The sequence below is a fragment of the Microtus pennsylvanicus genome, chromosome 2, assembly GCF_037038515.1.
Source record: "Microtus pennsylvanicus isolate mMicPen1 chromosome 2, mMicPen1.hap1, whole genome shotgun sequence".
NCBI lineage: Eukaryota > Metazoa > Chordata > Mammalia > Rodentia > Cricetidae > Microtus > Microtus pennsylvanicus.
In genome coordinates, this window is record NC_134580.1 from 99,718,872 (window position 1) to 99,744,732 (window position 25,861).

At 50.8% G+C, this 25,861-nt stretch overlaps 3 protein-coding genes across 4 annotated transcripts in view; 2 read left to right on the forward strand and 1 right to left on the reverse strand.

The window, feature by feature from the left end:
* The window catches only part of Serf2 (small EDRK-rich factor 2), a 233,729-nt gene that overhangs the window by 136,438 nt on the left and 71,430 nt on the right, over positions 1–25,861 (forward strand). The gene's annotated exons all lie outside the window — the stretch shown is intronic.
* Positions 1,618–7,931, forward strand: Ckmt1a (creatine kinase, mitochondrial 1A). Of its 2 annotated transcripts, none has more exons than XM_075961909.1 (10): positions 1,618–1,717; positions 2,665–2,863; positions 3,474–3,672; positions 3,880–3,975; positions 4,477–4,698; positions 4,847–4,932; positions 5,094–5,217; positions 6,909–7,043; positions 7,217–7,342; positions 7,717–7,931. In XM_075961909.1, exons 2-10 carry the CDS (start codon positions 2,718–2,720, stop codon positions 7,831–7,833), a joined length of 1,251 nt encoding a protein of 416 aa, XP_075818024.1. In that variant the 5' UTR covers positions 1,618–1,717; positions 2,665–2,717; the 3' UTR covers positions 7,834–7,931. The 2 variants fall into 2 exon arrangements, with proteins under 2 accessions (XP_075818024.1, XP_075818025.1); XM_075961910.1 differs by having other exon boundaries at positions 1,632–1,717; positions 2,550–2,863.
* Strc (stereocilin) lies at positions 7,858–24,690 on the reverse strand. Its single transcript, XM_075961908.1, has 30 exons — positions 24,624–24,690; positions 22,768–23,553; positions 22,656–22,680; positions 21,548–21,804; positions 20,406–21,400; positions 19,476–19,538; positions 19,272–19,382; positions 18,940–19,106; positions 18,600–18,786; positions 18,364–18,479; positions 17,991–18,123; positions 17,468–17,650; positions 17,213–17,251; positions 16,866–17,033; positions 16,664–16,729; positions 16,080–16,205; positions 15,779–15,837; positions 14,940–15,063; positions 14,723–14,835; positions 12,847–12,982; positions 12,278–12,474; positions 12,042–12,132; positions 11,531–11,687; positions 10,569–10,738; positions 9,878–10,033; positions 9,185–9,327; positions 8,886–9,034; positions 8,688–8,785; positions 8,441–8,588; positions 7,858–8,243 (listed from the first exon to the last, which is right to left on the reverse strand). Exons 1-30 carry the CDS (start codon positions 24,688–24,690, stop codon positions 8,155–8,157), a joined length of 5,319 nt encoding a protein of 1,772 aa, XP_075818023.1. The 3' UTR covers positions 7,858–8,154.

The window sequence follows — 25,861 nt, forward strand, 5'->3', positions numbered from 1 at the left end:
CGGAGCTATTATTTCACGAAGGAAGGCATTTTCAGAACTTGAATAACTCGCTGTCTGCTCTAGCTGTCTTTGTTCCCCTTCTGCTAGTCTCTCTTCCCACCCCTGACAAAGTATTCTCCCCCACTTCCAACACTTTCTCAGCCAAATAACAGCCCCATCGCTCTGGAAGATTACCTCCTTCTTTTATCTGGGTAAATACACACCGTCCAAGTAATTATATTTACTTACTCATACCTGCCCCTCTACCTAGATAATGAGCACCCAGGGCAGAGGTAACATTTTTTGACTCTCCAAAAGTGAGCAAGCCCCAGCACTAGATTCCAAACTATTCTCTGAGAATTGTATTTTATCAAGAGAAGTGGTTCAAGGAATGGAGCCCCCAAAAAGAACAGTTTCGCTTCTAAGGATACCCATAAATAATCAAAGTCAAAAGGAGACATGGGGGGGGGGACTTGAGGGTAATAAGGAAATGTGTATTTGTGGGGCCAGTGGGGACTGTGAAGGGTAATTCTGAAAGACCCCCGGTGTGGGGAGACTCTCACTCAAGTCTCGGGATAACACCCCCCCCCCGTAACTCACTAGAGACCGTCCTTGATGCAATCATACGAGGTTTAATCGGCAAGATGGGAACCAGTGCACTGGGGCTGAGACTCATAAACCCATGCAGGGGAGGAGTTCGACCCCGAGTAACTGGGAGTGGGGTTTTTTTAAGGAAGAAACCACAGCCCAGTAATCTGAAAGGGGTAGGGAGGGTGTCACAGAAAATTCTGAGTGCCAGTGATGATCACAAGGGGGCAACTCCCTGTTTCTCACGATTATACTCAAGATTACAATCTAACTTTATCTTCAGCTAGTTCCTGAAACTGAACCAGCTAATCCTAGATTTCTGATTCTTTTCTCCCAGCTTAGATTTTTGACTCTATTTTTTCCTGCTAGGAGGGTCTGGATTTATCCAGGTCTTTCAATTCTTTTTTCCAAAGATTCATAAGATTTCCAAATATCAAGCAGGGCAGTGGTAGCGCACAACTTTAATCCCAGCACTTGGGAGGCAGAGGCAGGAGGATCTCTGTGAGTTCGAGGCCAGTCTGCTCTACAGAGCTAGGTCAAGGACAGGCTTGATAGCTACAGCGAAACCCTATCTCAGAAAAAAAAAAACAAAAGAAAAAGAAAAGGAAAAGAAAAGAAAAAGAAAAAAAGATTCCCAAATATCTTACTGTCTTTTGGAACATCAGAAAGCTTAAGGAAGATATACTAATGCCAATATGTCTGCTCTGCCTTGGCTGGCCCTCCACACCAAGGCTTGGGTCCCTATCTCAGCTCTGGATTTTATTCCCCTTCCTGATATAATAAAAGTCAAGTTGCACCTAGTCCCACGTCTAGTGTGGAAACAATCCTTTTGAGTCTGAACAGGCACTTCACAGGAGAGGGGACCAGGAAAAAGGCACAGATTTCTTGATGACCTTCTGCCCTTGGATGCCACCAACCTTTTCTCTCCAGATTAAACTGTGTTGAAAGCCAAGAGAGGAAATCCTAGTGGTTCAGGAGACCTGTGCCTGCCTGTTCCATTCCACACCCAATCATCTCACCACACCCTCCTCCTTCTCTCTTTATATTCCCCTCCAGTTCAGGATCTGCCAGCTGCAGAGGAGGGAGAGAAGGAAGAAGAAACTCACCATTCCCTGCCCAGCCCCAGCCCCACGCCCAGAGCAATCAACAGGTAGGCAAGCTTCAGACAGGACTCCAGAGTCCTGTGAACAGCAGACAGGTTTGAGCCTAGAATCAAGGAAGAAAAAAAGATCAAAGGTGAAGTAGGGGAGAGTAGCGGAGGACATAAAAAAAAAAAAAGGTAGGGCCCCATGAGAAATGGAGGCAGGAGATAGCCAAGCTGAAGATTTGGGGGCAGTGTGGATGAGGGGAGACATCACAGATGGAATAAAGCTAATAGGTTCCTGATTCTTCTCAAGTAAGCCTTTCTCTGCTTGTTAGGAAAGTATGGTATGGGTGTAGCAGGGAGTTCCCCTTCCTCTTCCTGGTTCCTAGGAAAAGGTGACCTTGAGGCAGGCAGCGTGCGTCTGTTCGACTCCGCTCTCTCGGTCTTCCTCTTCTATCTGTTTATTTTGTGGTTTTCCTGTGGCTGCCTCTCCTGGGAAAAATGGAGAGATTGCGTGCAGATCGAATTCAGAGAAGAGACTGGTCAATGTCATCTCCCCCCCCCCCAATACCCACAAAATAGGCAAGATTGGGTTTCGGATTACACAGAGGGTGCTTGGGAGAAGGGGGTTTCAAATTCGGCAACCCCGTGGTGCTGTCCTCCACTTGGTGCTGAAATCTGACTGCCCTCATTCTTGGTGGGCCCTATGTCCCCAACCTCATCGAGTGAGTCTCCGGCCTCCCTAATTACCTGGCTGGTGCTACCCAACCCCACCCCCGCACACCTAGCGCGGTGGCAGGCGGGAAGGCGGAGCCTGAGTGAGCCCCACCCCTGGAGACTGCGGCTGGGGCCTCCCTCTGCTCTGGCTGGCCGCTTTCTCGCTGCGCTTCTCCTGCAGCCTGGTTGGCACCGGCTGCCACTTTAGCTTCAGCCTTCATCGTGACCCCTATTTTGGCTTCAGCCTCGGACCCAGCTCAGGCTCTCTCTCTACTCGGTTGCATCCTCCCTCCTAGTCCCAGACTTGCTCCAGATCCTGCTCCGAATCCAGTAGCCGCATCCCTAAACCATGGCTGGTCCCTTCTCCCGTCTGCTGTCTGCCCGCCCCGGACTTAGACTTCTGGCTTTGGCTGGAGCTGGGTCTCTCGCCGCTGGGATTCTGCTCCGCCCGGAATCTGTACGAGCCGCCAGTGAACGGAGACTGTATCCCCCAAGGTATCAGTGCCTGAGACGCACGAGGTGGGGGCGGGGGGTGGTGGTGGTGATGGGAACCGAAGGGCTAGAAAGGATGTCTTGAGCAATAGACAGTGCCCCTGAAGATGGATTTCTGTACAGTTTGGAGACCCCAGCCGTATAGGAGGAGTAGGGCCAAATTCGTAAGGCAAGAACATGTCTAAGAACCTGTCACCCGATGTCCCTGACTCCAAGCCAGCTTTGGCCTGCAATGTCTAGGCTCACCCACTAACCAAATCCCTTATTGCATGACTAAAAACTACCTTTTCCCCATCTCGACCTATTCTCCTTGTTCTCCTTAATTCTCCCGAGTCTTTCCCCTCCCCCACCCCTAATGCTGTGCTCACTAGAGAAAAGGAACTGTGTAGGTCTGAGGGAATTGAGACAGCCACAGACATCTAGAACTATTAGGGAGAAAAAAAAAAGACCCTGGAAATCCCCAAAAACGATTATCAATATTTAGCCTACCTCTAATTCCCCCTCCTTCCAAGGAGCAAAGCCAGACAGGGCTCACTGGACAGCTCCCAGCTGACACCAGTAGGTCTAGTCTCCTGTGCCCTTCCTCCATGGTTACTGGGTACCCCCTTCCCAGCGCTGAGTACCCAGACCTCCGAAAGCACAACAACTGCATGGCCAGTCACCTGACCCCAGCAGTCTATGCACGGCTCTGCGACAAGACCACACCCACTGGTTGGACTCTAGATCAGTGCATCCAGACTGGCGTGGACAACCCTGGCCACCCCTTCATCAAGACTGTGGGCATGGTGGCTGGAGATGAGGAGTCCTACGAGGTAGGGGGCCCCCAGAGTCTCCCTGGTGACCCAAGCCACCTTCCCGGAAATCCCAGTTCCTTCCTCCCTGGAGATCCCTCGTGTCTGTTCCCTCAAGACTCTGGACTGTCTGTACTCACATTTCTGACCCAGTGAAATCTATCTACAGTTGAATCCCAGGAAGGAGTTCCTCTTTATAACCACCTCTCCCTCTTCACTCCCTACCAGGTATTTGCTGAACTCTTTGACCCTGTGATCCAGGAGAGACACAACGGATATGACCCCCGAACAATGAAGCACACCACTGACCTTGATGCCAGTAAAGTGAGCCAACTCTGACACCTCGATTTGTGTGGCCTGTGCACAGTGTTCTGTATCGCTAATCGTTACACCGTGCTTCCTGACTCACGGTTATACTGCTAAGCTTTCGATAGTGATAAGAGAAAGAAGTAGCTATCTTGGAGACTAGCAGATATGAAGACAGCGGATAAGAGGGACTGTGTCAGGATAATGGGGTTGGGGAGAATATGATCAAAGTACACTTCGTGTATGAAATTGTGAAAGAATATTCTTTAAAAAGTAATGGTGCCTTGGCTGGGTGTGGTGGCTCACACCTGCAATCTCAGTCCTCAGGAGGCTCAGGAGAGACCCCCCCCCCCCAAAAGGCTGTAACCAAAGTGGGAAGTTTGGAGAAATGGTCACAATGTCCTCTTCAGTCCAGTCTTGCCTGTCCAGTGTGTCCTCCCTTCCAGTGCATGCTTTATAGTCCCTAAGAGCTTCCACCTGTTGTGTGACTGTGACTTCTCTGTTTCTCTGACTCCTCAGATCCGTTCCGGCTACTTTGACGAGAGGTATGTATTGTCCTCAAGAGTCAGAACTGGCCGAAGCATCAGGGGACTCAGTCTGCCTCCAGCCTGCACGCGGGCAGAGCGACGAGAGGTAGAACGTGTGGTGGTGGACGCACTGAGCGGCCTGAAGGGTGACCTGGCTGGACGATACTATCGGCTCAGTGAGATGACAGAGGCTGAGCAGCAACAGCTTATAGACGTGAGGGGCCCCGAGAGGGAACTGGGTTATGGGAGCAGTTGCTGGGAAAGGGTCAGAGGGGAGGCTGGGCCAGATAAGATAGACAGATTTTGAGAGGCCCAGACAATACTGTGATAATTCTTAAGTCTAATCCCTTTATTCTCCTCAGGACCATTTTCTGTTTGATAAGCCTGTGTCCCCATTGTTGACTGCAGCAGGAATGGCTCGAGACTGGCCAGATGCCCGGGGAATCTGGTATGAGGCTGATCCACCTTTTTTGTTTCTCTTGTGTGTGTGAGATACACACACATGTGTGCACACGTGCGAGTGCGCAAACACACACACACACATACACACACACACACACACACTTGTCCCCCAGTTCTTGTCTTGATCCCTTTACCTCCTGCCCCCAGGCACAACAATGAGAAGAGTTTCTTGATCTGGGTGAACGAGGAGGACCACACACGGGTCATCTCTATGGAGAAAGGAGGCAACATGAAGAGAGTGTTTGAAAGATTCTGCCGGGGTCTCAAAGAGGTTGGAGAAGGGTGTGCAAGGGAGCTAAGTGGGAGGAAATGAGAAAAACCCAAGAGCAGCATAGGCAGATTGGCTATGTCATTTGTCAACCAACCCAGGGTATTTCTGATAGTAGAAAAGGTTGATCATTAACCACGGGAGGACAATAGTTACAAATAGGGCCATCCTTGAAAACCAGGGCAGATAATACTCTTGAAATAGGAAGAATATCAGTCACCTAAGGAAGGAAATAAAGCATAATCTTTGCCAAGTAATGCAAAGAAGGAACCAATGATATGACAAACCGGTGCTGGGGCGGGTGGTGTGAGGTAGGATGTGCAGCTAAGGAGAACATTTGAGCCTGGGTTGATGTAGCGGGTGAGAGATTGGTATGTTTATGATACATCACGCAGTTCTGAGCCAAGGTGGGCCTCGACTCTGGATTCTGTCTATCATTGTAGCTCGGCTTTGAGCTGAGAAGGGGAGAGAGACTAGGGAAAGTGGAGGCTGAAATGGCTTCTGTTCTACAATGTATGGTTCTAGATGAGAGGTGAGTTTGTGTCTTATATGGGTTGGGTCTCTATATTTCTGTGTTAGAAGCTGCCATAGATCTAATCCTCATATATTCTTGTATCTACAGTTCTATTTTTGGACTTGTAAAGAAAGAGAGCTTCCCTTTTAGATTCTAGCTGGGAAGCTTATATTATTTTTGGCAAGGGATGGATAATGTTTTATGAGTGGGTAGAGAAATACTCTTTAATTATATGACTCAGTTTCCTCATCTATAAAGTTGAGATAATAAGATTGCTTATATTTTAGGTTGTGAGGATGAAATGACATAATGCAGGCAAAATAATTGTCCTGCAATAAGTGTTAGCTTCAGCATGTTTAGCTTCAGGCTTATGATTCCTTCTGAGCTATAGGGTGTCATCTTTACTTATCCCTGGGTAGTGGTCTTTGTATCTATCCTGGAAGACCCCAGTCCCTCAATTCTAATGGTGGTTAGGCTGGTCAAGAAAAACAGGGAACCCTCTTGTACCCCCTCATTTTCACACATGTACCTCTGGATCTGGCTTCTTTGTTCTACTTTTTTTTTTCCTTTCTTATTTTTTTGTTTTTGTTTTTGTTTTTGTTTTTCGAGACAGGATTTCTCTGTGGTTTTGGAGCCTGTCCTGGAACTAGCTCTTGTAGACCAGGCTGGTCTCGAACTCAGAGAGATCCGCCTGCCTCTGCCTCCCAAGTGCTGGGATTAAAGGCATTTGTTCTACTTTCTTGTTTCTCTCTATTACACGTGCTCCTTCTCCAGCTAAGAGTAGGCTCTCCTGCCTCTCTTATCATCCCCTTTCTGTCCGAAGGGACCCTCTGCTCTTTGTTAAAGAGATAATTGATGTAAGAAGAACTCGTGGAACAATCAGCCATTTCTCTGTTCTGTCTACCACTTCCGTTCATTTCATAGGTCACCCTTAATGTATTCATTGTTCCCTCAAGTTTCTTCCACAATCTATTCATCCACAATCTTACCAGTATGCATATAATGCAATATCAAAGTTACCTTTCATGTGTGATGACAATGATTTTTAACAACAAAGAACATGTCATTCATCCATCCTCGAGCTTCTTGTTGGAGACATATTTCTAGAGTGTTTGTAGGGCTAACTAAGAGGGGTATATCTGTCCCTGATTTTCTCACAACAGAACCTCTGTTGGCACAGGTGGAGAGGCTGATCCAGGAACGAGGCTGGGAGTTCATGTGGAATGAACGTTTGGGATACATCCTGACCTGTCCATCTAACCTGGGCACTGGACTTCGGGCAGGAGTGCACATCAAACTGCCCCTGCTAAGCAAAGTAAAGGAAATGTGGGGTTAGAGAGGGGTGTAGGTGAGAAGTGGGGTTTGATGAGGAGGGAGGAGGCACTCTGGAAGGAGCCAGTCATATCATATCATGGCTAAAGGACAAGGGCAAGGTAGGAACAGCCCCTGCCTCTATTGACCTGCCCGTGATTTCTATCTTGCCTATAGGATAACCGTTTCCCAAAGATCTTGGAGAACTTAAGACTCCAAAAGCGCGGAACAGGAGGCGTGGATACTGCTGCCACAGGCAGTGTCTTTGACATCTCTAATCTGGACCGACTTGGCAAGTCAGAGGTGAGGTCTTATGAATTAGGTTGAGGAATTGCGATGAGAAGTGAGTGAGCCTTAGGAATGTAATAAAATCTGAAATAAGGTCCAGGTTGAGTGGGGGAGGGGAGAGAAAAAAATGCGTTTTCAGAGATACAAGATCAGAAAGAGAAAGAAAGAAACTAAGAAAGAAACTCAGGCCAGGCAAGGTGGCTCAGACTTTTAAGACCAGCAGAGGCAGGGAGATCTCCCGAGAATCCCAGGCCAGCCTGGTCTCCACAGCAAGTTCCAGGCCAGCCAGGGTTACATAGCGAGTTCCTGTCTGTAAATAAATAAAAAGAAGAGACAAAGAAGCTCAGATAGATTACGGGACATAGAGATCAAGGAGGAGTGTCCTGCAGGTGGAGCTGGTGCAGCTGGTCATCGACGGAGTGAACTATTTGATTGACTGTGAACGGCGTCTGGAGAGAGGACAGGATATTCGGATCCCTGCACCTCTTGTCCATGGCAAACATTAACTCCCCATCCCCAGCAAACAAAATAAGCATATTTAATGGTGGCCTGTTCTACTTGCCCCTCACTCCCTGTCCTAGTAAAGATTCCATATTATGTCCCAGCTGTCTGTGTTCTTTCTGTTGGGGTGGTGAGGAGGAAGCAGGAAGTGAAAACAAAGAGTGGGGTCGTTCATGTTGGCAGGAGCCACATATGCCGGAACGCTGCTTCTCAGGTGGGCAGTGGAGCACATCACCCATGTCGCTCCTGAGAAGAATTAGAACACACTGCCATTCACAATATGTTCAGTATGGTGCAAGCTTTCTCCCTCAACTGAAGGAACAGTATCATAACAGGAAGCCAACAAAGCTGAGGGTCAGTGCCAGGGCCCAGGAGGATTGGAACCAGTCATAGAGGCCCCAGGCTGAGCTTCGACCTGTAACGAGACAAGGAATGGGAAGAATATCACGGTCTGTTCCCCAGGAGCCTTTGATGCTGCAGAACGAGCTCTCTGGGTATAGAGCCCTCTACTCCAGAGACTGTCTTATGTGGGCAGAGGGCCAGACAGCACCAGTTAGGACTTGGACTCTGGGTCAGATGACAGCTTCTCACGCTGGGCAGTCGGTCACTTACCCCATTGTTCCGGGATCTCCTTCCCTTCGTGCTGGGCCCATGCAATTGCTTGTCGCTGCTCAGGACTCAGATAGGCCATTTGCTCAGGTGTGACAGCTACAGCCTGGACACTAGTGAGACCAGACAGCTGGGTGGGGTTGAATACCACCTAGACAGAGGCAAGGACAGGAGTCAGTACATCCATGGAGCCCCGTTGGGACCCAACTCTCCCTCTGAGAACTCTAGGTCCCAGTCCACCAAAACTTACTGCAAACTTGGGAGCAGGGATAACAGAAATGGCAAGAGGAGTCAGGCCCTGGATCTGGTCCCGCAGTAATGCTGAAAGAGCCAGGTCCGGGATGCCAGCTGGTGAAGGAAGCAGAACACATCTCACTATCACAATCCACCCACGATGTAGTAACGAAACCCTGACCACTCGTGACAATCAGTGGCCCAGCTTCCCCACCTGCTATTGTGCCAATTTCAGTGAAGATCTCAGGTCCCCAGCTACTGACTGGGCCAAAGCCGCCAGGCAGCACAAGGAGATAGGCAAGAACTTCTAGCTGTTCCTCAGAGCATGGGAGATGCAGGTTGCCCAGGAAGAGAGCTGCTTGGCTGTGGAACAGTCAGAAGAAAGGGAGGAGAATTCAGCTTCGATGATGGAGGAAGAGATGAATTCAAAGGGACTCCCTTCCTTCACGGGCCCACCCCTTTGTGAGCCCGTCTCCACCACAGCACGGCCACCCCGGACCTTCCATAGGTAACCTAAACTCCCAGCTGCTGATGTGCTGTAACTCCTCTGGCCGCAGGCCGCAGAGTGTGTGGCCCAGCGCTGTCAGATAAATGAAGTCCAGGTGGCTCACACGCCGACCACTCTGCCGCAGGAAACTGGAGACCACGGCACGGAGCTGGTAGGGCACAAGATAAAGAGATAAATCATGGGGAATTAATGGATGGGAAAATGACGAAGGGAGTGGAAGGGCTACTGGACTATATTGACTTGTTCTAACCATCAGAAGATCCTATAGCCGTGAAGGAAAATCAAGGTAACATCCTTGCCCTCCTTGCCCTCCCTCACAAAGATACTAGAGGAGAAAGGGGCTAACGGATACAATGTATCCAGGACCTCAGAGAACAAATCACAGAGCTCCTAAAGTCACTAATATAGAGCATTAAGAAAGAGAAAGCTGAATGTGGTGACACACTTGCAATCCCAGAACCTGGGAGACAGAGGCAGAAGGATCAGAAGCTCAAGGCTATCCTCAGCTCTGGAAGAGGGTCAAGACCAGGGTGGGCTACATAAGAAGACCCTGTCTACAAAAACAAAACAACCGAAATCAAGAAAAGATAGAAAGAATGGCCTGAAAGTATCTCAGGAGAAAATCCCTTGGGCTTTTGCTAACTTAGAGGATTAGGTCTACAGGATGGATGTCTGGGGTAAGGCGAAGAAGGTGTTACCTGGACAGAGCTCCAGCCGTCTATTTGCCCCAGACTGCTGAGCACACCCCAGTCCACCAGCGTAAGCTCTTGCAGCTCCCGCTCTCCCAGACCTCTCAGGAGCTGGCCCAGCTGCAAGATCTGCTCAGGACGGAATCCCCGAGGAGTGCCCCACAACTAGGAGGAAGACAGGGGCGATGTGAGTAGAAAAAGCACCGGACTGGGAGTCAAACACAGGATCTTGGACTTTAGCTGCGGGACACCGGTCCGATCACACGTTTCCACAACAGAGAAACGAGAGTTTCTCTAGTTTAGGGGTTACTGAAAGGCTGGATTCTCCATTCTAGTTGAGAGCAAGCTCTAGGCCACGAATTCTAAACTCTATTCGTACAAGACCCCTTGAGGTACCTGCTAAAGTGCAGATCCCAGATCCAAACTCCAGAGATTCTTAGTCCAGCATGTACCCAGCAATTGCCTTTTAAGAACCTGCTCCTTGGGCACTTTTGATAGACGTCCAGTTAGGCCCTCTGTCTATATTGTACTACTCTTTCCTCAGTATTGACCCCCTGACCTTCCACTTAGAATCCAAACCTCTCGCTTTCACCTACTGCTTCCCCACCTCTTACCCGAGTCTTCATCCCCTTTTGTCTCATATCACACTCAACTTCATGTTTTTAATCCCTTTGGCCCTATTAGCCTCTCCTTCCCTAACCTGCTTGGCCTTGCCCATGGCTGCCTGCAGTTCCTCGGGACCAAGTCCTGGATCTCCAGCAAACAGTGACAGACAGTCCTCAAAGTCTGCGAGTTCCATCTCTGCGATCTGTGTGGCAGACCAGGCTGCTGGGAAGGTGCCCCGTATGTCTGCACAGCTTGGTACGGGTTCTGAAGGCAGAAGGCAGAGACCAAGGGTCAGTCTAATACTAAACGATGCCTCCAGTGATACCTGCAGATTGTTTAGCCTTTGGAGGACAGAGCAGTGTGGGCAACGTGGGTTAGGGAACGATGACAGTGAGAAATACAGGGCTCAAGGGGCATTTGAACAGAAGCGACTGGCTATCACGAGGCCATCCTTTGTTAAGTGGAAGATAGGGGAGATTGCTCAGGTGTTTAATGAGAGCTGAATTAGAACCCAGGTCTCTAGCCTCATGATGTCTCCTTCTGTCTAGGGATTTCCCAGCAGACAGCGCCACACTTTGCCGGTCCGAAGGAACAAGAAAAATTGTTTTGTTTTGAGACAGTGTCTCCTGTAGCCCAGGTTGGTCTTAAAATCTGCTACATAGTTAAGGCTGACCTTGAATTCCTGATCATCCTGACTCCACTCCCAAGGGTTTGGGTAACAGGTGTGTATACCACCACACCCGACTTTAAACATTTAATGGGTTATAAACTCCCAGGATTATAGACCCTGACAACTAGAAGAGACCTTGAATATCATCTTCTAACCCTTGTGCTTTACTGATGATCAAAACTCAGGGAGCAGGAAAACTGCTCGGAAGGTCCAGCACACCTAGAACCCAGCCTCCCACCCCACTGCGGTGTCCGTGAGGGAACCCAGGGCCTTGTACACGGCAGCCGAAGCTCAGCCACCCACAGTCACCCATCCAGGCTTCCAGTTGCGTTGTTTGCCTTGCCGCCTTCTCCCACATGCCCTGCTGGAGGACTTGGGAGCTTCACCTTGGAGACCCTCGGCAGCCGGCTGCACAAGTCCAGCTACTAGAGCTGCTTTCTTGTGGGTAAGCTGGGGTCCCCCACACAGATGACCCACTCTGCTCTGCTCCCAGCTCTGCTGCTTTTCCAGAAGCCGCTCCAGGGTCTCCGGGCCCAAAGCCTCCTGCAAGAGAGAGTAGGGGGAAGGAAAGGCAATCTGGCAGTCAGGGCCAGGAGCTATAGTTTCAAGATCCTTGCATCAGGGCTTGGGGCTCAGGACTGGAGATGCTGAAGCAGGGATGCCATGAATTTTAAGACCACCTGGGCTACAGACTGAGTTCAGGCCTGCCTGCCTGTCTCAGAAAAACCAAACAAACAAACAAAAAAAACCCAAACAAACAAAATGGAAAACAAAAGCTATAACAAGTCCTGCCTTTGTTCAGCAGCCTCCCTCCCCAGGCACAGACTGCCCTTCCTTTGTCCTCTATGACCAAGCTCTTGACAGCCACCCCTCAGTCTCCTCGTTCCTTCACCTCACCCTGGGGATCAAGGAAATAGCCTCCGGAGACAGGGTGAATACAAGGCGTCCAGCTTGCTCTACTTCATCCCGGCTCCACAACTCTGGCTTTCTGGGGGGACAGATGGGACAACATGGAGCTGAGTGAACTGGGAGAAAAGATTGGGGACTCAAGGTACCTTCAAGCATATGGGATGGGATGCCACCCTGGCTGACGGTCAAGGACCTGGGTATAGGATGCTACCAAAGGGCCATACCCAAGAACAGGCTCCTGCAACAGCAACCTTCCCAGTTCTGTGGTAAATGTCTCTCCTAGGCAGAAGCCCTGCAGCTGACTGAGCTGGGACAGTAGAATTGGTAAAGGGATCCGTCGTGTGCTCTCTATTCCCAGGAATCCAACCAAGGGGCCCAGTGTATCCAGCACTTCTTCTGAGATCGGGGTCTCCTTTGGAGCCTGGAGAGAGGCATCACGCCTTGGACAATGCACCGGACCCACAGTATCAGACACTTTGAACAGGACACCAAATCCCTTGACCCCCCCCCCCCATGTGTAACTCAGCAGCCATGAAGGCTCTTATTCACTGCTTTACAAACCGAGTGAGCTCAGCCAGAAGCAGAGAGAAAGACCAAGAGGCAGAATCCAAAGGATTTCTTAGACTCCAAGGAACACGAGCACGAAACATGAAGGAAGTTGATCAAAAACTCAAGAGGCAGATCTAGAAGCCAAGGCCAGTGGGTAGGTTAGCAGTCTAGGGCTTGGGCCTAGAAGTGAAAGAGCACTGAAGAGGGGCACAGCAGATCTGAGTCTGAAGGGGTGAGCTCTTACCAGGACATTTAGGGCCCGCTCTGCCAAGGCTGCCCGGTGGAGTGGGGTCAGGGCCAGCAGCTGCTCCGGGGCACCTTGGACCAACTTGACCACCAACATAATGGAATCACCGGACAATCTGTCCATCAGCTGGATCCTATTATTGAAATTGGACAGTGGTGACATTTAAGTGGAAGGGAGTCGAGCTGAGGAGGGATCGACAAGCCCCCAAGTTCCTAATATCAGATCTCAACTGTGACTCTACGCAGACCTGACGTTCAGCAGTCCTGAGCCGGTTCCCACCAGGCTCGGGAGGGGAGAGCTCAGGGGTGGTGGTTATCTCTAACTAGCTGTTGAAACAATCCCGCCTGATCTGATGAATTCAAAAGCCCCAGGTATTAAACACTGTTCAAATCTCTTAGCATTCCAGGAACTCTGGTTTTCTGACTCATGGTCCAAGGTCTTCTACCTGTACATAGTTAAATACATTTAAATGGCCTTTAAAAGGAATAAAACAGAAATCAGAAGTGGTACCTGTGCTCTCTATATAGAAAAAGGCCACGTGTATGAGAACCAAAATCTACAAGAAATCTTGCAAACATGTATGAGCAATTAGCTACTTTCACCATCCTCACATCTTCAGGAAGTCTTTAACTCCAGCCTTTCCCGCCTCTTACTTGCAGCTCAGATGGCAAGGGGCTGGGAAAATGAGAAAGGTACTCATGAACTAGAGACCGGAGAGATGGCTCAGTGGCTAAGAGCACTGACTGCTCTTCCAGAGGATCAGGGTTTGATTCCCAGCTCAGAACCATCTAGAGCTCCTATTCCAGGGGACCCGACACTGTCTTCTGGTCTCTGTAGGTAGCAGGATGTACTTGGTGTGTAGAAATACATGCAGCAAAATAACCATACACATAAAATAAAATAATAAATTATTAAAGATCTAAAAAATAAAAAAGTTGAGTCTGGTGCCACATGCCTTTAAGCCAGAGGCAAGTGGATCTCTAGGAGTTCCAGGCCAGCCTGGTCTACACAATGAGTTCCAGGCCAGTGAGACCCTTTTAAAAAGATACTCATAAACCAGAATCTCAGGGATGGGGGAGCCTCTCACTAGCCTTCTCTCCCCCAGTTCATACTCGAATCCCCTTTCTAACATTCCGACCATCAAGCTTAGGTTTGGATAGCACAAACTGATCAGGAGCTCACTACTTTAATTGTATTACATTGTGCAAAAAACTCTAAACTTTTATCTTGTTAATCCTAGTCTTGCCCCCATGGAACCACTCACAAATAAACCTATACATCTCCATTTGATAGCTTCTCAGGATCTTGGAGGCTTTTTAAGACCCTTCATCCCCTGCCCCCATTCACTCCTCTGAACACACTGAAAAAACAGTGTACTAATCAGATTACAATCCTCTAGGGCATAAATAGACCATTTCCAGGCAGTGGTGGGGCACACCCTTAATCCCAGCACTTGGGAGGCAGAGACAGGCAGATCTCTGTGAGTTCGAGGCCAGCCTGTTCTACAGAGCGAGTTCCAAGAAAGCCAGAGCTACACAGAGAAACCCTGTCTTGAAAAACAAAAAACAAACAAACTAAAAAGATCATTTCCTCCTTCATTTCAGTTACTGCACATCTACACATCCATTAATGTAGCCTTGATTTTTCCTAAGTTCACCTGATGACCACAACACGTCATTGCCAGCCTGTGTCAGGGCCGTTCTTGGGAGTGGATGGATATGTAAAAGATCTTTGAGAGATTCCTGTTTGGGACTGTAGATGACGTCAGGAAACCACCGGACAAAGGGCTACCTCTTCTGGGTATTTCCCAAGAAGGAGCGTCTACTCAAAGGTGAGCATCCTGCGGCCCCCATATCTCCAGGCAGCCACTTACGGTAAGTCCAGGAGTAGCTTTGTGTCGAGCTCATTCAGTTCTGGCCCCAGGGGAGTCAGCTCTGGCTCTGGCATTGTCATCCTCCGCTGTAGCTCTGCCCAGATACAGGCTCGCTGGGAGATATTGAGCAGAGAAGGCAGGGTGAAGACAGAGCTGGGCATGGAGGCTGGGATACTGAGCCCAGGGTCCACGCTTCCCACTGAAGCCTCCCTCTCACCAGGCTCCCTCGAACACCGGTGGGCAGTTGGTAGAGCATGTGCACCACGGCGAGGAAATCGAACAGTGAGCTGATCTGCTGCAGAAAGTCACAGGACATGCCCCCTGCCAGGTTGCCCAGAGCCCTGCGGGCATTGAGTGGGAAGATGCTCTTTAACACATGTAATAGCCTGCCTGATCCTTAATATCAGCACTCTCCACACAGAGACTGTGCTCATTGATAGTCATCTACAGCTTGTGAAATGTTTGTACATAGATAACATCGTTGGCTTCCCATAACATCATCGCTGTTTAGCAGCGAGAAAACAAAGATCTACAAAGGTCAAGGGATATTCTTAACATCAGTCTACTGGAAGTAAGTTGAGACTAGAGCTGTCTTCGGATTCCAAAGCCCCTGCTTCTCTTACTGTAGGTGTAAGTAAAGTGATACCTACTTCTTTCTCTAGTGGCTCTAAAGTCACCTTGAATTAAATTAGGAACAGCAAATGTCTATTAGGAGTTTCTACTGAGCCAGGTACCATGTGAAGGATAGTATGTGCCTTAATTTCATTCAGTTTTCACAATAACTTTATTTTAATTCTCATTATATAAGAGGAAAAAATCTGAAGCTTAGATTTAGAGATTTGACTCTTGGTAGCAAGGATGTGTCATGAGCCCAAGTTTTCTGAGTCCCAACTGGATATCTGTGGCACCGGGGAAGGGAAGGAGGAAAGCAAGGGGAGGGAAGAAAACCCGAATGCTGGCTAGGCTGGAATAATAGCCCATTTAGTGAGCACTTAATAACAACAACAATAATAAAACCAACTGAATTGAACTGACTGTCTAGCCCAAGCTACTCACTGCAGATTCCTGAGGGTCAGGTTGGTAGGCACCTGCATCTTCTTCCAGAGAAACTGTGCCTATAGACAGACAAAGAGGGAACAGCTCCCAACAGAGGTACAGTCCTAAGGACCTCAGAGGTGAGCATGAGGCCTTATTTCTTCACTTTGTGATTCCTACCAGTCCCCTTTCCCCAGAGTCCTACTGGGGGGGGAGGGGGAGGGAGAGAGCGCAGTGATATGGGATAAGTTATCAGAGCAAGGGCTGAGTAAACAAGTAGAGAAAGCATAGAGGGTGTTCCCATGGCAGAAGAAAGAGTTACCTGCTGCTCAGACCAAGGCAGCTGCCGATAGCGCCTTCGGTTCGCCAGAAGAGCCGTAGTGTCCAGCTGTAGAAGCTTTAGTGGGAGCAGGGGAAGCAGGCAGTCTGGCCAAGTGGTGGGGCTGGGCTGCTGGCAGTGATGGGTACAGCAGTGCATTGATAGGTGAGAGGTTCTGCACTGGCCCTCAGAGAAGGGCAGAAAGGGATCAAAGCCAGGACGGGGAGGATGGCATTTGCCCTTGTGGCAGTGAGTACTTAGGAGCCCTCACGCTGCAGGCTGTTGGGGTTGTGTTGAGCTAGTTAAACACCTGATGAATGGAAGTCCCCGAGCTTTTCTCAGCCTCATTCTTTTTGTCTGAAAGCAGGAGGCTGGCCTGGAGGATCTCGGGCTTTCTGGCTTTGACAGTGTGGGATAATGGGAGCAATAATGTTCTGTATCTAGACTGGGATGCTGTTCAGATCTAGGTGGGCACAGAGGTCACTGAACTCTCAGAGCTTCTGTAGGGGGAGTTTGTGAGGCAACACCAGCCCAATGAAGCCACCCAGAAGATGGAGAGGTGCTCAGTCTGGGGGTCCCACACGTACCTGACCAGGAATGCACACAGTTGCGCCAGCACCTGTTGCACCCATATTTTTAACACCATCTTTTACCTGCATGAGAATGAGTGGTATCTGTGTGCATGTGTGCATGAACGCGTGCATGCATGTGTGGTCTCTGACCACAAGGAAGGTACCCGCCCGCTGTGTCCCACCCATCTTTGCTTATCTCAGTCTCCTGTTCTCATACCCGAAAGGTCTGCAGCAGTGCAGCGGTCTGGCAGGCTGAAAGCCTTGACAGCTCAGGGCCCAGGCAAGAACAAGCCCCAACCAGAACTCGTTTAGGGATGGCCTGGAGTGTCTGGGGACTGAGACCTGGCAGCAGAGGGTGCAAGGAGCAGAGTTCCTCCAGGGATAGCTAAGGGACAAGAGACAAGCGGTCTGAAGAAGGGAGGGGCAGGATGTTGGAGACAATAACCCTGTACAGTAAGAGCAACAGGTATGAGAGGAACTGACAGGGAGGGCAGAGCCGAGGCAAGAGTCATGGGAACAGGGCCCAGAGCCTCTAGGGGATACGGAGAACTTGATGCTACTCACATCGTGCCTAGGGAGGAGCCTTCCAAATAACAGAACAGCCTGTAATGGGATAGAAAATGAATCGGTAGCTCTCAGTTCCCATCAGCCAAACAGGTCCCTGGACCTGCCCTCTCAACCATCCCAGGGACCAACCTCTCTGAGGGGTCTTCTTGAGCTGAGAAAGGGGAAAGAGGCTTACCCAGGGAAAGGAAGGGTTGATGATATCTCTACATGTGATTCTCATGACTGGGGCTTCAGGGAGTAAGACAAGCCCACCTGGGCAGGTGTGACGCTGGCTCCCTGTAGAGCAGGAAGCATGGCTCTAAGCTGGGGCTCTGAGAGCTCCTGCAGGAAGCGGAGGCCCAGCTGGGGAAAGAGGGGTGCCCAGACCCGCAGCTCTCGGGGGCTTAAGACAGCTCCTCCGGATGAACGCAATACTCCCAGAAGTTCATATGCCACCTGGAAGAGAAGAGGGCTTGGGACTGGGGAGAAAATACAACTGTATCCAGGATTGCCCTTCCAAACTCACATCTGGATTTACCAGGGCTTGGGCAAGTACTTGAAACCAGGGATGAGACCAGAGTGGACCTGGTTCAAGATCACAAAAGGAGTCATTGGGAAGGGCTAGGAAGAGGTGAAAAGAGGCAAGAATGAGTCGGCGCTAAGCAACAGAGATGGCAGGGAGTGGGATTAGGAACCCACACCGCTGTGCTTAACCTCGGTTGGTGCAACTGGGCAAGTCACTCATACAGTCCCTGGGGCAATCTGGAGTCTTTCTGATTTGTACCAAGGGGCTCACCCGTCCTTCTGGGCGGAGGGTCCCATTGGCTGCGCACTCCAGCAGGCCTTGCTCTACCGGCCCCATTGGATCACTCAAGGGCACCAGATTCTGCAGCTCTTCAGGACTCAGGAAACAGGCTAGGGACCCAAGCCTGAAGGGGGCATGCAGTTGACATTCATGTGGTCACTGATACTATACCCAGGGGTGAACTATTTGGTACACAGAGTAGGCACGTAAGCTAAACTAGGAAATGTGAGCACAATATATCAGTTTCCCTCTGAGCCCCTAGATCGCCAGGGCCATGTCCTCCTCTCTCACCCCTTCCTTCCTAGGGGACTTTCCCTGCTTCTCTACCACTTCCACGCTGGCTATGGTCGATTCCACCACGCACCTGCGTACTTGCTCCTCCCCATCCTCCATGCTCTGGTTTACTAGGCTACGGAGCACATGTCGGGCATGCCCTGGCCCAAGACCTGCCACTGGCCAGCTGTCCTCCAGGGCCTGGATCTGAGATGGGGAAGGAGACGTGGGGTAATGGTGAGACAGGGACCCCACTAGGAGAGATACTACTGACTCCCATTCCACCTTGAGGTGGATGGTGTGATCGAATAAAGATGATTCTCCTACCTGGTGAGGGCTGAGCTGTAGAAAGTTCTCCAGTGGAAGATAGGGAAGCAGAGGCAACACTGCCCACAGCAGCTCCTGGGGCCAATCAGGCACTTCTCCAAACAGCTCAGGGGCCAGCAGGCGCTTGGCCAGGGCCTCCTTCTGTTCGGGCTTCATTCCTGAGCTGTGATCCCGGATGGCAGCCAGGCTAAGGAGAGTAACAGGTGCTAGCGTTTTTCTTATATCCTCTCTTCTGCAGTCTTGTCACTGTGGACAGGGCGGGGAGCTCTGAACGGGACCTCTGCAGGTGAACTCTGACCTGACTCTGACAGAGGCGGGGGGGGGGGGGGGGGGTGCTTACACACTGTCATTGGCCAAGAGCGATGGTGGGAAGCGCATCAGGTCAGGGACGGCCAAGAAAGGGATGAGCGGCGACAAGTCGATGAAGAGCTGGGAGGTGAGGCGTGGGTACCGCTGGAGCAGCAAGGCCGTCAGGCGACCCATGGCCTGCTCCTCGGATGGCGGCACCTGTGAGAACACAGAAACGGATGCTGCCTCGGAGGGCATCCGGTATCTTCGCCACCTCCTCTTTAGGGTTCCCCTTGTCACTGAAGCAATCCCCCAGAACACTAGGGTCTGGGGGCCTTTGATCTCTTTATTCCTTTTCTCCCTGCTCCCCTTCCCTCTGCCCACCTTCAGCTGAGCCCAGGAACGACGCATGAGTGTCAGGAAGCCCTGGGCAGCCTCCATCTCCGCTGAGAGCACCAGGTGCTGAAGATCTTCTGGAGGCATGCGCAGGTAGGCCTGGGAACAGGAGGCTAGGGTGGGTCTGACCTCAGTGAGCAGACGTCTCAAGCCACAGCTGTCCCTCAGCCACCCAGGCGTCCCTCCACCTACCTGCACTAGAATTTTCAGGACCCAAACACTCTTCTCCCTCTGGAGTAGATCCCACAGTACAGGCTGGTGAGAAGGAAATGCAGGAAGAGCACTGTCTTTTTGCCCCTCCTCAAGCTTCCCCAGGGACTTTAGCTCAACTTGTGGGGATGCCTGTACACCCTTCCTCTGAAGTTCGTATGCACATCTCTTCAGATGGTAGGCCCCATTCATTCTGGGGCCATGTCCTATCTTCTCTCGTACAGTCTCCTACGCCAGGCTTATAGTTAGCTCCACAAATACATGTAAGCCTGAACCAGACTACAATCACTGTAAATAATTCCATTTTGTTCAGTCTAAGGCTTGAAAAAGTGGCCCTGACATGAACTAACAAAATTTCACAAAGTGCCTTTACATAACAGATAATCAACAAACTAATGATGAAATTTAACACACTGATAGCTCCTTTCGTCATACGGAAAGAAGCGGCAACAGGAAAACATCGCTTGCCTGAGGCCACAGTAATTTATGTGGCAGATGAACCTGACCTGTTTTCTAACTTGCGGTCCCTTAAGCCTTTCTTTTTCGCTCTTACGTTCCAGCCCACGGCCCTCACTTGTTAGGGAGAGGATTTAAACCTTCCTGTAGCAGGCCATGGGAGAATCACGAGTGTGGCAGAATAATGGAGTTTATCGCATGTTTCTGAATCATGCACTAGGCTAAGCCCGCAGCATGTTGCATTCCACGGAGCCTTCACAACTACCCTAAAAGTTAATATCTTTTTCACTCAGATTATAGATGAGAAGACAGAAAGACCTTCCGAGGTTAGCGGCCCAAGCCAGCCGGGCTCTACAGCAGTGTGCTCTCATCACTGGAGTAGGACACTACTCCTTCCCTCTCCATTCGAGAAACTTCCTGAGGCCCCTTCCCTTGCTCCAGGGCGTTTGTACTCACGCTGAAGCAGGAGAGGAGCTCCACCTTGCTCAGACCAGAGCCAAGGCCAACAGTGGGCTCTAAGCCTGGTGGGGTGGGTTCTTCTCGCTGCAGGTACTCCCCGACTGTCCTCAGCACACTTCTCCGGCCCTCTGGGCGGAAGGCATCCCAGAAGGAACAGTTGTCTGGGAGACTAGAGAGCAGCAGAGCTTGACCCAACATCCCCTGAGTCTCAGCACCCCCAGCCCCTGGTCCCAAAAGGAAGGTCAGTAGGCGCAGGAGATAATGCAGGCGTGTGGGGTGGGCGAGAGCTGGCACAGAGGCCTGGCAGCGTGGCAACTGGGATAGCATGCCAAGCAGAAAGGGACCAGGAGCCAGACAAAGTGGGGATGGCCCCAGAGGTGGCAGGGAAGGCAGCAAGGGGCCCAGCATGCCTTCTAGAAAGCAAGTGTCATTGCCTCCACGACTTATTCTGCACTGGCCTGCTAGCCAAGCCCAGAAGGGAACCAAGGCCTCATACATGGTGTCATTGGCACAGACCATGAGCAGGAAGCTGCCTCCATCCGGGCAGCGTTCTCCACAGGGTCCAACGTGGCAAGGTGGGAAGTCAGTAGGATCCAAAGTGGGACCTTGACATACATGCTGCACCCACTCCTGGTTCCGGGGGGGCACAGCCTGCAGACTCTCCTCCACACAAAGCCGTTCAGCCCACAGTGTCTCATTCTCCAGGAAGCAACCCCAGAAGATGTCTGGGGTAAGGGGCACAGGGACCAAGCCTTCTGGGCAGCTGGTGGGGGGTGGGAGCAGACCAGCACAGAGTTGCTTTACCAAGCGACGGTTGGGGCCAGACAGGGAAGAAAACGAGAGGTTACCGCAGATCATATCCAGAAATTGATCAGGAAACTGATCATGGCAGGCCTGGAGCCAACCTTGGGCACGTGGTGCCCATGAGACTGCATACCATATAGCTGTCTGGCAGATGACAGCCGTGCTAGGACGGGGCTGCGGGGTGGCAGAAGGGGGCGGTGGGGTGACAGGAGGGGGCGGTGAGGTGGCAGGAGGGGGCGGTGAGGTGGCAGGAGGGGGCGGTGAGGTGGCAGGAGGGGGCGGTGAGGTGGCAGGAGGGGGCGGTGAGGTGGCAGGAGGGGGCGGTGGGGTGGGAGGCTTGATGTGCTGGCAGAGCAAGTAGATAGAGAAGTTGGAAATGCTGTAGGGTGGCTCTGGGCCCGAGTGGTTCTCGCAGAGGGCCTCTATAGAGATGGCTCGCCGCTGCCGGGGGCTGATGTGAGCTGCAGGCTGGGAAGCCCTGGGCAGAGGCACCCCTCTGCTCAGGCAGTGCAGAAGGGCAGGGGGTGGTGGTGGTGCTGCAGAGAGAAAGCCCAGCGCTTGGGCATCCCAGGAAAGGTTGTTCCGCATGCCCCTGGGTGCACAGGGAGGAGCAAGCAGGATGGGATCAGACCACATTTCCTCCAGTTGAAGATTCTGAACCTAACTCAGAGCTCTCTAGGGGGTGTGACCAGCATAGGCTTTTCCTGGCTTGAATACTGGGATAGAGGAAAGGACACAAAACTGCCTGGGACAGCCTACTTCTATCCACTTGGTCCTATCCTACTTGCTTTCTTTATCTGGTTTTAGGAAGCTCAAACACAACACTTGTTTGGCCTCTTATCAGGAAATCATCCTGACAACTGAGTATGTCCAATTGTGCTCTGGCATTGTCACACTGAAATAGAGGTGCCCAGGCGTCTGCGTGCCCAACTCCAGTCCCATCTTTACTAACCTCATCAACTCTGCCTCTCTCTCTCTCTCTCTCTCTCTCTCTCTCTCTCTCTCTCTCTCTCTCTCTCTCATTTTGTTTTTAGTTTTCTGAGACAGGGTTCTCTGTGTAACAGCCCTGGCTATCCTGGAACTCACTCTGTAGACCAGGCTGGCTTCGAACTGAGACCCGCCTGCCTCTGCCTCCCGAGTGCTGGGATTAAAGGCGTGCACCTTCACTGCCGGGCTTATTTTATTCCTCACAATAACTCTGCAGTAGTGATTACTTTGTTTCACAAATGGGGAAAGTGAGGCACAGCAAAAGTGATGTGTCTTCCAAGGTCACATGACAACGAAAAAGGTGAGTTAGAAACCAATCCAGGCATCACACTCCAAAACCACTAATCCACACTCCTCCTGGTAGCTGTCTGACTTCTGGGGGCTAAAGCCTTCAGCATGCCCCCTACAGACTGCTCAGACCCAGCTCCCCGGAAGTGGAGGTCTCCTGTTACTTACCATAAGAGCAGCTGTTGAAGGTTCCCTAGGAGGGAAAGAGCAAAGAAGAAAACGAGCCTAGTCATAGCTTCTTTCCCTGCTACAACCCAGCCCTCACCCTGTCGGCACTTACCTCCCTGGCACTGCCCATTGGCATCGGGCTCTGGCTGTCCCATAATAGAAAAGACCTCATCTTGCAAAGAGTGAGTGACGCGGAGCAGCCCCTCCTGGAAGGCAGCATAGAGGGGGGCCCCCACTGTGCGTAGCAGACCACCCCAAAGAGCCTCCTCAGAGCCCAGATCTCCTGTTGGGGTAAGCAAGCCCAACAGACCCTGTAGAAGGTGAGGCGCTGGTTCTCTCCCATCCAGACCTGTGGCATTGGTTGGGTCCACACTGGGCTGCAGTTGCACCAGGGCCTGCCAGCGTGTACCCTCTAACAACAACATCAGAGAAGGCAGCCAATCAGCAGCCAAGACACAGTCGGACGGCCCATCACGGGTGCATGGGGGCCTCGTCGGAGCAGGGGGTCCTCCAGGAACTAAAGCTCCCAACAGTACCTCTACAAGTCCACCCAGGACACCTGCCTGGTGCCCCAAAAAGTCCCGGGGAGTCTGTTCCTGTCCCAGGAGCGCCAGCACATCTCCCAGAAGCCCTAGCATGGGCTCCCAGTCTGGGCTACCTCTCAGTGTCACGAGGAAGTCATGGAGTCGAAGTGCAGGGGGCTGGAGAGGTGGGGGCTCTCCCACTGGTCCCTCCCCCATCCTCCCAAGCTCAAAAGAAGAAGAAACGTTGGCCAGGAATGCCGAGAACCGTGCCTGGCTGAGGGAACGCTGAGGAGCTTGGTCCAGACTGGAGAGGAAGGACTTCAGAAGGGAGAGAGCAGGATCCAAGGACTGAGGCCCAGCAAGGGCCAAAGTCACTATAAGAAGAGAGATGAGAAGTCACCAAACGAGAAAGCCTAAAGCCCAAAGTGGCCTTTCCCCTCTGCACTGCTGAAGATAAAGTGAAATGAGCTGACTTTAGCCTACAGCAGTGTCCCTCACCCTGTGGGTCACGACCCCTCTGGGGTTAGGAGGACACTTTCACAGGGGTGGCCTAAGACCATCACAAACACAGATATTTATAATATGATTCATAGCAGTAGCAAAATTACAGTTATGAAATCACAATGAAAATAATTTTACGGTTGGGGGTCACCACAGCATGAGGAACCGTGTTAAAGGATCAGTGGGTTAGGAGGGTTGAGAACCGCTGCTCTACGGGGAGTCTTGGTCTGCTTTCTGAACCTTAGTGCCACCTGCAGCACCAATCTCTGCCCTCTTCCTTGTCTGTTAGCTGTTATCTAACTGGTAACCTCCACACTGTTACTTACAGACATTTTTGTTTGTGTTTGTGTTTTTCTTTTGTTTTTCGAGACAGGGTTTCTCTGTAGCTTTGGAGCCTTGTCCTGGAACTAGCTCTTGTAGACCAGGCTGGCCTCCAACTCACAGAGATCCACCTGTCTCTGCCTTCCGCGTACTAGGATAAAAGGCGCGCGCCACCACTACTAGGCTTATTTATAGACTTTTTAAAACAACGATTCTCTATATAATCCAGGCTGGACTCAATTCTCAATCCTTTGCCTCAGAGTGCTGGGCTCACAGGCACAAGCTACCATATTCAGCTAGCCTGCACACTCTTGCCTGGCCTTATTAAAGGGAACGGTGAGGCCAGTGAGATGGTTCGGTGGGTAAAGGCGTCTCTTGCCAAGCTTGGCGATCTGAGTTCAAAACCCAGTAGTTGTTCCTACCTCTACCTGTGTGTCATGGTTCCTTGTGTGTGTGCATGCAGAGTTTTAAAAAAAGGGGAAAGCTCGTTCTCTCTCTCTCTCTCTCTCTCTCTCTCTCTCTCTCTCTCACACACACACACACACACACACACACACACACACAGTTTTTAAAAGATGGGAAAGAGTATTCTCCTTCATGCCCAGCCTACTTCATGTCTCACCTTTGTGTGAGAGCAGCAGAGGCAGCAGCAGCAGTGCAGGCGGCAGGGGCCAGCGGCTCGGAGCCATGTTTCCAGGCGCACACTTGTCCTAGAGGTGAGTGCTGGTTATTCTCACCTTGAAGGAATAGCCAGGTGAGGACAGGGCATTATAGGCAGCCTGTGGCTCCTCTGACACTGTAGTATGGCTTCTCAGGAAACGATATCTGTAACCTGACATCAGGTTTGTCACCGGAGCCACTGAATACCTGATCCTTTGGCTTTGGGAGGAGGGTGTACTTCTGTTAGAGGGACCAATGACAGGGGATTGCAGAGCCCTCGAAGTATTAGCCAAGGAGAGAGCTTGAGTTGGGAACCAGAGAGAAGTAGGTATACATGGGAACAGGAGACTAGAAATGTAATCTGGGGATCTGCAGGAAAAAAAAAATGTAAAATGCAGAAAAATGCAAATAAAGAGGGTTCAAAAGGAGCCTGAGAGGCAAAGGAGATTTGAAGAATTTGAGAAAGGAACTGGGCAGTCAGCAGAGAAAAGATATTGGTTAAGATAGATCCATTTCAAAGGTGGAACACTCTGAAAGAAGAGAGCTATTACTTTAAATTTGCTACCTAGACTCACACAGTATTGGTGCTGAAGAGATGGCTCAGCAATTAAGGGTGTACGCTGCTTTTGCGGAGGAACTGAGCTTGACTCCTAGCACCCATATTAGGTGGCTCACAACTGCTTATAACTGCAGTCCAGGGGAATCTGACGTCTCTGGCCTCTGGGGAAAACTACACTCATGTGCCCATACCTACACAGAGACAACACACACATACACTTAAAAATAAATCCTTAGAATCCTGCAATATTAAGAGAGAGGCAGGACTTCAGGAACCACATAGGTAATTAATAGGTAAGGAAAGAGACCCAGAGAGCTGTGACCTGCTGATTAAGCCATTCGAATACTGCAGCTTCTCTTTCTCTCTCAAATTAAACTCCCTACACAAGGAATCCTATTGATGGATTAGAAAGACTTCATTCGAAATGAACTGATCTGGTCACTTTTCCTTGTATAAAAATCCTATGTTGTGGGGCTGGAGAGATGGCTCAGCAGTTAAGGGCACTAACTATTCTACCAGAGGACCCAAGTTTGATTCCCAGTACCACACAGCAGCTCACACCATCTCTGATTGTAGTTCCAGGGGATCTGACCTCTTCTTCTGGCCTCTGAGAGCACCAAGTATGCACAGCGTGCATTGAC

Excerpts from the sequence above, each read along its gene's own strand:
- Ckmt1a (XM_075961909.1), top strand. The coding sequence starts at position 2,718 with ATGGCTGGTCCCTTCTCCCGTCTGCTGTCTGCCCGCCCCGGACTTAGA. Across the intron at positions 4,933-5,093 it reads CCAGATGCCCGGGGAATCTG|GCACAACAATGAGAAGAGTT; the intron begins GTATGAGGCTGA and ends TCCTGCCCCCAG. Across the intron at positions 5,218-6,908 it reads TCTGCCGGGGTCTCAAAGAG|GTGGAGAGGCTGATCCAGGA; the intron begins GTTGGAGAAGGG and ends CTGTTGGCACAG.
- Strc (XM_075961908.1), bottom strand. The coding sequence starts at position 24,690 with ATGGCTCCGAGCCGCTGGCCCCTGCCGCCTGCACTGCTGCTGCTGCCT. Across the intron at positions 18,480-18,599 it reads TACAGCTCAGCCCTCACCAG|ATCCAGGCCCTGGAGGACAG; the intron begins GTAGGAGAATCA and ends TCCCCATCTCAG. Across the intron at positions 10,739-11,530 it reads GGCTGCCGAGGGTCTCCAAG|AACCCGTACCAAGCTGTGCA; the intron begins GTGAAGCTCCCA and ends TTCTGCCTTCAG.